Source organism: Daktulosphaira vitifoliae, unplaced genomic scaffold (genome assembly GCF_025091365.1).
Source record: "Daktulosphaira vitifoliae isolate Bord-2020 unplaced genomic scaffold, ASM2509136v1 Scaffold_3, whole genome shotgun sequence".
NCBI lineage: Eukaryota > Metazoa > Arthropoda > Insecta > Hemiptera > Phylloxeridae > Daktulosphaira > Daktulosphaira vitifoliae.
Window position 1 is genome coordinate 24,349,528 of NW_026099574.1, and position 11,132 is coordinate 24,360,659.

The 11,132-nt window shown below is 29.4% G+C and overlaps 2 protein-coding genes across 2 annotated transcripts in view; one reads left to right on the forward strand and one right to left on the reverse strand.

The window, feature by feature from the left end:
* Positions 1 to 3,968, forward strand: part of LOC126902090 (uncharacterized) — a 5,642-nt gene extending 1,674 nt beyond the window's left edge. The window contains exon 2 of the mRNA XM_050679113.1: positions 3,226 to 3,968. Coding sequence (XP_050535070.1) covers positions 3,231 to 3,968 — 738 coding nt within the window. The 5' untranslated portion in view covers positions 3,226 to 3,230. The remainder of the gene's footprint in view (positions 1 to 3,225) is intronic.
* A 1,874-nt stretch (positions 3,969 to 5,842) lies between these two features.
* On the reverse strand, positions 5,843 to 6,358 carry LOC126902091 (uncharacterized). The gene has a single exon (XM_050679114.1). It carries the CDS (start codon positions 6,356 to 6,358, stop codon positions 5,843 to 5,845), a length of 516 nt encoding a protein of 171 aa, XP_050535071.1.
* Positions 6,359 to 11,132: the final 4,774 nt, after the last annotated feature.

Here is an 11,132-nt window from a genome sequence, read left to right on the forward strand (position 1 = left end):
ATTTTTATACACGTTAATAGTTAAGTAATATAAAACTACTATATTATTTTTATAATATCTTCGTAAATATTACACAATATTTTTTTTTATGTCTTTTGCCACTTTTTCTCAGCTCTCACTGGACCGATTTTTTTCAACAATACGTCAAAAGATCAAAAATCGTATCTAGTTGAAGACATTACCCTTAAATTTATTCTTTATTATTCTTTTCTTATGAATATACATTATATATTTAAAATGATACATATAAATTTTCAATAATTAAAAAGAAAAAATATTATATTATACATGGCCTTTCTCTTTTTATTAACATTTGTTTTTTTTTATCAAAACCTAGTAGCTCCGTCAACAAGTACTATCTTGCTTGATGCGGCTACTAGGTCACTGTCCAGTGTTCCCCATGGTCAGTGGGTAAATAGTATGCCCTCCTTTTTGGCTGAAACCTTACAACATTTTTATAAAAATTACATAAATCATAAAAACTTATAAACAAAATTAACAAATCTCTATATTTAAAATTTGATTTATTTAATCGAAAATAATACAACATTTAATTTTAATTTTGCGTATATCGATTCAAGTGTATTAGTGCAAAGTTATAAAATAATAGTCATACTTTTTTTATTGTAANTTAGTGCAAAGTTATAAAATAATAGTCATACTTTTTTTATTGTAAAAAAAAAAAAAACGCTAGCCAAGTCATATCAGAATGTAAATTTCAGTTTATATTAAGAAAATACAAATTATAAAATATAAGTGTATAATATAAACCATGAACAAAAACAGAGCAATAACTTAGGTATATGAAAAAACAAAGCGTAGATGAAAAATACATAAAAAATATGTATACCAAAAATTAAAATAGTATTTACAAACTATTACAAAAAAATTATTTTGAAGCATGTATAGAATAAAACTATTTGGTATATTCACAATTAAAATCTTTAGAATTCACAAAACAAATAAATATAAGGAGTATAAAAAAATTATACCAAAAACATATACAATCACAATAATAATAAGGCTATTAAAAACATGGGCGTCGACTTAAAAAAAAATTTCTTTTCCCTTATCTCACCCTCTCGCAATAGTATAAATTTTAGTTTTTTAAATAAAAACATATTTAAACCAGCTGAGAAATACGAATGTGATCCAATTAAGAAAATAACTGGCCAATAGCAACTTTTGAACTAGTATTTTAAATATATTAGCACTTTTAAAGTGGAGCGGAAAGTGTAGTACAGTTCATAAATGTCTAAAGATATAAATCAACAGACTGCTCTTCACTTTCATTCTTTATAGTGTCAATTACTTCCAGAATACTCGTTCAAAAGTTGTTAGCAAATAGTCCATTTCTTAATTAAATCATTTTTTTATGTTTTAGCTATGAAATACAATAAATTTATACTATTTAATATAAGTTTCAATTAAAAAAAGAAACTAATAAAATATAAGGGGAGAAAGGAGTATGAAAAAATAATCTATGAAATTTCTTAAACGTAGAATACTATTAACATTACTAGCATTCTGTGTATCATTTTAATTTAACATTGTTGATTAAAAGAAAACATTCTCTGTTTTCAATTTTCAGTTATTTTGTACTTATAATAAATTCTTTAAAAGTTAATATCAAAATAACTAAAGTGAATAGAAAAAACTTTGAACTTAAATAAAACCACGTTAAATTATATTTAGAAAAAAGAAATACTGTTAGTATACGACACGTTTTCAATAAATGAGGTGATTCTAAAGATGTTATTTTCTTTAATATTAAAGAAATATAGTCGTAAATAACGTAAAAATGTTTTTATATTTGTGTGACAATATTAAACATTTTTAAATTTATCATAACAAATTTAAATAGCTGTAATTTGGGGTAATCAAAAAAAGACCATCTTGTATTTTTTAACCTTCTGACCTATCAGCCCAAATTTTATTCTTTTAATTTATGAGTAACAATTCTGAATGTAAAGAATAAGAAAGGTGGGCATGGTAATTTTCTGGGTTTGATAAAAGTATAGAAATTTTTGTGAACATTTCATAGAAATATTTTTAAATAAATTAACAAATTTTTTGAAAATAATTTTATACGCACATATTTTTGTTTATAGTCTTGGATTTTGTATATTTTTATAGGTTTTCATAAAAACAATCGTATCTCTATGAATAAACTAAACTTTTAGAGAGTGAGGTGGAAGATGTGGTATAGATACTCCCCTTCAAATTCAAACTTATGAAATAGATTGATTGTAGCCCTCAAAGACAACATTTTCAAGCTACACCATTGAGTGCACATTCCAGTTATATATTTTTATTTATGAGGGTTTAAAATTTTTGTGGTTATTTGTATAACCAAAAAATGATTGATATTGATATACTTAATACGATTGCCAGAATTTCTAAATGGGTTGTAGTATAATATAGAAATTTACAAAATACAATATTTTAACCTTTTGTTTTTTTTTCTCCAAATTTTTTTTTAGATATGAATATTGCAGTTATAATCCGGTTTAAAATAACATTTATTTTTCGTCCCAAAAAACATTTTCAAGTTTTCATAAATAATATTTATATTCTCACAACAACCAAAACTAAATATCCTGGTCTAGTGTTTGATAGGAGATTTAAAGTATTTATAAAACTTACATGAACTATTTTTTTCCTCTATTTATTGTCAATAATAGAAATGTTAACAAACATAGCATGAGTTATAATTATTGTGTAAATACATTAATTATAATAATAGTATATACGTACAGATATAATATTTTCTTATGTAATAAAAAAAAATTATATTTTAGAGATTGGTCACTAATATTTATTAAACTAAAATATCATAAAACTAAAAAGAATTTCTATAGTTACGTCAACAAACAGATAGTTAGATTGGAATATACAATTCAGTTTGCTCTCGAAATTTTATAATTAAGTAGTTTTGTGTTAATATACAGTAAAATTTTAAGTTTAAATAAGTTGAAACAATCAATTATAATTATATATATAAATATTTTGTTAAAATGTTTCGAAGTAACTTGCAAATCTTGAGCAATATTTCGATAAAAGTTATTCAGTGGTCTATGGCTATTGGTTATATAATACTACTCATAATTTGGATGTTGTACAAGTTATATGAATTGATCATTTTAGATTTTTATCGAAACTTTTTAAAAGAAAACCCTAATTATGAATCAATCAAATCTAATAATGAACTTGAATTTACAACAGCAAATATGATAAATTCTGGACTTGAGTTAACAAATAGTGTTTCGCTACCCGACGACAAGAAAATGATTGTTGAAAACCCAAGTATAGTACAGAAAGTAGAACCGTTACAGAATATTCAATTTAATGCAGTTGCAGCTAACTCTGACATACAGATTAAAATTAAGAATCCTATTGAGGTATTAAGTCTTCAGATAGATACTAACAATCATTCAAATTTAGTAGCTGATGGTGAAATTGATAGCAAGGCAGTTGAAACAAAACCTGCTTTAAATAATGATATGAAATCTCCTATTAAAAATGATGTTGTATCGACACTTGCTAGAAACGTGAGTAAATTTGACGTGTTCTCTGAACAAATTGTACCTAAAGGCACTAAAGTGTCTAGCAAACGTATTGATAAGCAGAAAAATGCAGTGTCAAATAAAAAATCTTCTCCCATAAATAAAGCCAACTATTTGTATGTTGGAGGTATAAAATCTACAATAACAATTGAACAAATCAATGAAAAATTTTCTAAATTTGGCAATATATTAAATGTTGAAATTTTCGACGGCGCTTATCGTTATGGAAAAGAAAGTACACTGAAATGCGGTTTTGTTTGTTTTGAGCACAGTTCTTCGGTAGATAAACTGCTCTCTTATAAAGGTCTTACAGATATGTTGAGTAATGACAATAAGGTATATGTGGACAGACGTATAGAAAAATATGAACCTTATCCGAATTCTATGTTGGATAAAGCATAATATTATGCTTATTAGTCAATATATTAAATATATTATTCATTAAATGTCTCTGAAGTAATTTTCCGTTTATCTGGTGAAAACACATTCAAAATTATTTTATAATTTATTTTTTAGTATTAAAAGGAATGAACATTTTTATTGTTTTAATTAAGCAAATTCTAAGACATTTAATGTTATACTCAATTTTGTTCCATATTTTTAACTGGAAAAAATACTCACATTATTTCGTATAAATTTATGACATACATTTATAATTATACATATTTATATTTATAAGTTTGTATATTTCATCTGGTTCATTTCAAAATGCATTAAATGTTATACTCAATTTTATTTCATATATTTAATTTAAAAAAACACATGTTATTTCATATCATTTTATTACATTCTAACAGTAAAAGTTATCCATAAATATTTTATCTGAGTTAATCAAAATAAAATTACATACATTTGTATTCATTTATATAAATAGATTGAATTTTAAATTTATTTCTTTAGTTATTTAATTGTCAATATCAAATATTACCCTTTTTACTTTAATTTTTTTGTAATTTTTGTGTTCTGTTCTTAATAAACTTTATTTAAACAATTTTTGTTCGTTATTCTGTGTGAAAATTTTGAAAAACAATACAAAATAATGGAACAAAAAAAATATTTCTAATGTAGAAGAACTTATTTCATTTCAAATTTTCATTTAGATTGTAGAAACCACGCATTTTTTTAATTTTTGGTATTATTAAAATTTATATTAATATATTTGTATTATTTATTACAAATATATATATATATATATATATACATAGAGTTAACTTATAATTAATTATAAATAATTAATTTACCTTTGACAACGTCATAATTTATTTATAAAACCTTTACGGTAAAATAAATAATTATTCAAAACGACGTAATCAGAACCGTATTACGAGGTGGTAAAGGAGGCAAAAATAAATGCCAAAAATTTTGGTACGGGCAACTGCTTATCTTGCCCGTATTCTAAAATGATCATTCCGTCGTGGTGATGGATAAAGCTAAATGGTTCTCAAATTTTTTAGTAGATAGTCAAGTATAAAATCGGTTTAGTGGAAACGACAAACCAAGCTTATTCAGTTTTAGCGGAAGCAATAATTTCCCATAATCTTAAGTATCATGGTAATCAATTATCAGCATAAAAACAAACGTACAAAAGTAAATTTTTAACACAATGCAAAACTGGTATTGGAACACTTTGCAATGTATGTGTTCGGAATAACTTATCAAAATTAATCGACGAGTATAATTCCGAACCCTACTCATGACTATCTAAAAAACTATATTATAAATAAAAAAAAACAGCTTTAATTTTAGGTTCTAGTTTTCTTTTTTATTTCTTGTCAAACATAATGACATATGATTTGCCAATATAGATATATTCTAATACTACATAGCCGTTTCTGAGCCGTCTAGATCTCAAAACTAGTTAAGCCTTTTTTAACGTAGGTGTCATCGGTAAACCAATGCTATCAATATTAGGTTTTATAATCTTGTATTAATTACTAGTAAATGTGTAAATTTTTGTAATTTTATCTTGATTAATATGTTGGAGGTTCCCCTCTTTTCATGAGAAATCCATATGTAATTCTAGTGTGACTTATGCGACTGTGATTTTTTTTTTTTTTCATTTCTAATATTAATAGAGAATTCAATTGTGAAGTTGTAAGCCTAAGATGTACAATGCTGTAAAAACATTGCTCTTCGTTCCATCGTCACAGCTTGTGTTCTTCAGTGTCTCTACTAATAATGATGTTATCCACGTATGTGTTATGGGTCAAAGACCCTTTTGCAGCGGGAAACTTATGTCCTTCGCGCATATCTAACTCGTGTTGAAAACGTATCGACTAATATGGAGATGGAGTGAGCCCGTATGTAATAGTAAGCAACTCAAATTCTGAGACTTCGTGATCGGGGGATTGTGGCCATAAGATATGTTGGCAAGTGTAGTCCTCTTCATGTATTCGAATTTGACGGAATATTTTAACTAGATCAGCGGTAAACATAAATTTACGTGTACGGCACATGAGTAACAAATTACTTATATCACTTTGCAGTTTTGGATCAACACATAATACGTCATTTAATGTCAAACAAGATGACGAAGGCACACTAACGTCAAAGACCACACGGATTTTGGATAAGTATCCGTTTTGTTTTACCACTGCGTGATGTGGGATAAAATATTTGCCTGTACGCGTAGCGAGTTTCATGTGACTGAGCGAAAAATATTCATTCATAAATTTGCGGTTCGCATCGTATAAATCTGCAATTTTAGAAAGACGTTGTTCGAAATTATACAATCTTTTGAGAGCTAAATTACGAGATTCACCGAGCTCGTGGTTGAGCGAAGGTGCGTTCATGTCAGCGGTATTTTTATTACACCCCACAGAAATCTCGTCTTTGAACGGTAGCGCCACACAAAAACGACCCGATACATCACGTGTGGTAGTATGCAGTGACGCAACTAGAGTTCAAATCTTCGGGGTGTTTCAATTACAAATCACATACACATTACATATTTGCTAATTATTTACAGTAATTACTAATTTGTATTAGTTATGTAATATATAATTATAAAATATAATATAGATTTTGTTACTTACAGTCCTTATAACAATTTCAATTGGTATATACAAATAATTTATTTACAATTGTTGTTTAAAGTATTAAGTATATTTTTGTGTTCAATTGTGCGTCGTGGTAATCTTCGTTGGTTTGTTATATGCAAGTATAAGTAGTTTAATACTACGTCTGTAATTACGTCTTTTCGTATACTAAGTCANGTGTTCAATTGTGCGTCGTGGTAATCTTCGTTGGTTTGTTATATGCAAGTATAAGTAGTTTAATAATTACGTCTTTTCGTATACTAAGTCGTACTATCTTTTTTATAATTTGTTTTTTGATAATATTGCTACTATCAACATACGATTTAAAACATTAGCTAGTTTCTTCTTCCACTTGTTAGAGACTAACCTCTAGTGGCTTACTTTGAAGAATATAACCCCGAGTACTTTTTCTAATATGTCTTCTCCTGGTGCAACCAATGCAACTTCAAAAAAAGTTGCTGTCCGTTCTGGTGTTAGTAGGAAATCTTCTAGTACTACATCTAATGAAGATTTAATGCAAATTATTTTGTTATTCAAAGCTGAAGTTCTCGCCTCCAATAAAACACTTTCTGACTCGCAATTTTTGCAGTTCAATACACTTAAAGCAGAAATATTAAAAGTTTCTGAGCAAGTGAGTGAACTCAAAGCAGAGAATATAATACTCAAAAGAGATATTGGTTCATTTAAGGCAAAAATTAGTAGTCTTGAAGAGACAACTCGTCTGCTAACCCATCCACAATCACTAGCCAGGTTTTGCAAGAACTATTTGAATGAGATTGTTGTTCTTCCAATGTGATTGCTTATGGTATATTAGAGTCTACCTCTTTAACTGGTTCTGAGAGAGTTCTACATGATGAATTCATGATTAAAAATATTTTGTTGCCGGTTAGAAATTATCTTCCAACGAATCTCAAATTGAATCGGATTGGGAAACCACGTCCAGGTATTACCCGCCCACTTAAGTTAATATATACTAACAAAGAGGAAGCACAATTTTTGCTGTACCATACAACCAGGTTAAGCGGTCAGGTACTCAATTCCAAAATGGTTTTAATCTTGTCAAGGATAAAACCAAATTTGAACGACAACTATTACGTGCTTGTCACAATGATCTGTTGTCTCGTATAGCTCAAGGTGAAACAAATCTACGTATATATTATGAAAATGGTGTTCCATCTGTGGTCAAATCAATTACAAAAAACCAGGTCCGTGAAAACTTACCATTCGACAACCAGAGATTCAGCAAATTTCTCAACTTTCATAGTTCAACCATGTACACTAGGTTTGCATGAGCATGTATATTTTTATAATAAATGCCAAGTCCACTCTTAGTACTTTTATATTAGATTTCTACAATTTTAAAATTAATAAGTCTTGTCCTCGTGATTTACCTACAATTAGCTATACTACGTCGAATGATAATGTTCCGTTTGGTTTTTACCAAAACTGTCGTGGTCTTAGGACTAAATTATTTATTCTTAAGTGTAATTATGTATTTCTTGTTTTAACAGAAACTTGTCTTAATGCTGATATATTTGATTCTGAATTATGTTTGGATAATTATAATGTTTACCGATGTGATAGAAGTATTTTAATGAGTAATTGTACTAGAGATGGTGGTGTCCTTATTGTTGTGCATAAAGATTTTCATTCATAAATTGTTTCTATCTCTAATTTAAGTATTGAACAAATTTATGTTAGTTTTAGTTGTAATAATGACAATTTTATAGTTGGTGGTGTATATTTTCCTCCTAACTCTTCTATTCAATCCTATGATACTTATTCTAGCACAATTAAAAATCTAGTTTGTTGTTATAGCACCCATAATTTTATTCTATATGGCGACTTTAACTTAAATAATATTAATTTGTCTAATAATAATTTAGGTATTTTCTATTCAATGGCTACCGAAAACAGCCTATTCCTGAGACTTTTGCTTTCTTAAACTTTTATCAAGTTAATAATGTTTTTAACGTTTACAATTCAATGTTAGATCTTATATTTACAAATAAGAATCTCTTTAAAGTTAATATGGTGCACGATCCAATTGTTCTTGAAGATCGATATTATCCTGCATTAGCTATTGATTACCCAACAAATAAAAATATCCGTTCTTTCATGCCTTTGATTCATATTTTAATTTTACGAAAGCAGATTATACACGTATTTCAGATTTATTCCTGTCTTATAATTGGTTGGATACTTTTACTCAACTAGACGTTAATTTAGCAACATCAACTTTGTATGATTCATTACACTTCTCTATTCTTCACTGGGTTCCACGTGTTAACTATAATAAATCTAATTTTCCTTGATAGTTTTCTAAGGATTTGTTTCAGTGTTCAGTGATTAAGATTTTGATACAGTGTTCCAAAAAAGAAAAGCCCACGCCATTTTTAAGGCAACACGTAATCCACTCGATTACAGAAAGTTTTTTCTACTACGTGCAAAATACAAAATTTTTATCGAAAAATTGTTACAGAAAATTTATTGAACAGACTGAATCTAATTTTTGTATTAATCCAAAAAATTTTTGGAACTTTGTTAGAAAGAATAAATCTCAACAGTCAATTCCTAAAACAATTAATTTGAATGGGTTTACTAGTACTAATATTATAGAAGTTGCTAATTTAATTCTTTTTTCTGTACCTAAATGTAATACCAACTACCTAGAACACCAGCCATTTTATAGAATGATGAGTATTGCTAATAAGGACCCATCAGCTTTATTATATTATTAATTGTTGTATTTTTGTATTTTATATTACTGAATGAATAAATATTTGAAATTACAAAGACGTGGAACTTGGGGGTGCTTAAAGTAAAGTTGGGGGTGCTTCAGCACCATCTAGCACCCCCGTAGTTGCGCCACTGGTAGTATGTGTAAACCAGTGAATACAGAGTTCATCTTCCGTTGTAGGAATTAGCGGGACAGAAGGTTCTTCTATTGTCCAGAATTGACGTAACAAACTGTCAACAGATGGGCTAAGAGTCACGGCGAGTGACGTCAATGGCTGTGGCGAAGTGTCAGTGAGCCAGACTGTACCTACTAATATCCATCCTAGGTAGGTGTCAAGCGCGTAGGATAGACTTTTCATATGTATGATCTCCGTCTTTGGACGTACAGTATGTGGAAAGACATTTCCGCCCAACAACATATCAATAGTACCGGGTGTGTCGAAGTGGGGATCGGCGAACAGCAAGTCGTGATATTGCTCACGTACTTTCGGTGGTAAACGCGTGGTCGGCATGAGATGTGTTATGTTTGATAAAATTATCAAGTCATTACAATTAAAGACTGGTTCTAATGCATAGTGTGGTATAAACGTGCATTTAGAACTGCCCTTTATTTGGTTTACACGGTTTTGTGCCAAGGCGACTATCTCAGAGAGACATTTACGACGCGGTAAGCCAAGACGTTGTAAACAATCTGACGTAATCGCTGATATTTGGGACACAATATCCATTAGGACACGCACACGCTGGTAAGAGCCGGTATTATCGCGAACTTGCACGACAGCAGTACCCAATACTACAGTTCTTTATGCATATGAAGTACCTGAAAATTTCGGCGGCGTATCACCTGTTTGATCAACAGTTGACGAAGTAGATGGCGCAGGTTGATCCATGTGCAAAATATTGTGGTGTTTTTTCTCGCACCTCTTACACGCCGAGTTTAAAGCGCATGACGATGCAACATGACCCGGTTTAAGACAAGAAAAACATAATTTGTGCGTAGAAACATGATCACGCCTTTTCTGAACAGGAATTTTTTGAAAGATATAGCACCGATAAAGAGGGTGTGAACCCTTTTGACAATAAGAACACTGAATTTTGTTTTGAACAGTAGGCTCTAGATTATTAGACGCAACGGTGGTTCATGAATGTTTCGGCGACTACGAATTTTTCTGTATCGAACGCGACGCAACTAGATTAGAACCTTTAAGATTTTCCAAAATTTTACAACTTTGCTGAATAAACTTCAGCAAGTCATTCATAGTAGGAATAATCGATTGTGATATACTGTTTTCAAATAAGTGTCTTGTTGTGTTATTCAATACACGAGAAGCAATATAGAAAAGCAAAAAACCAGACAGGTAATCTATGCTTAAAATTTTGATTGCCTCAATATTTTCTTTGAAGACATTCAAAAAAAGTTGCAAAGATGAAAGTGATTCACTATTTATAGGCTGAAATGCAAAGATTTTGTCCAAGTGTGCTGTTGCTGACACTCTTTTGTTTTCATACCTATCAGTAAGTGCGCTCCACGCTATATCATAATTGGCTTCCGTAATTGTTATACATTTTATGACAGTGAGCGCGGAGCCGGACAAATACGAAAGAAGGAAATGGAATCACCTAATTTTATTAGAATCGACATTCACAATAGATTCAAATGTATCACGGAAAGTAGTTCAATCTGTGATACTACCATCAAAAATAAAGTCATATTCGCATAAATGTTGTTATATAACGAATGAGAATGGCTGGGCGCAGCAACAGCGGGTTGCGGTGTGATCTCGTTTTG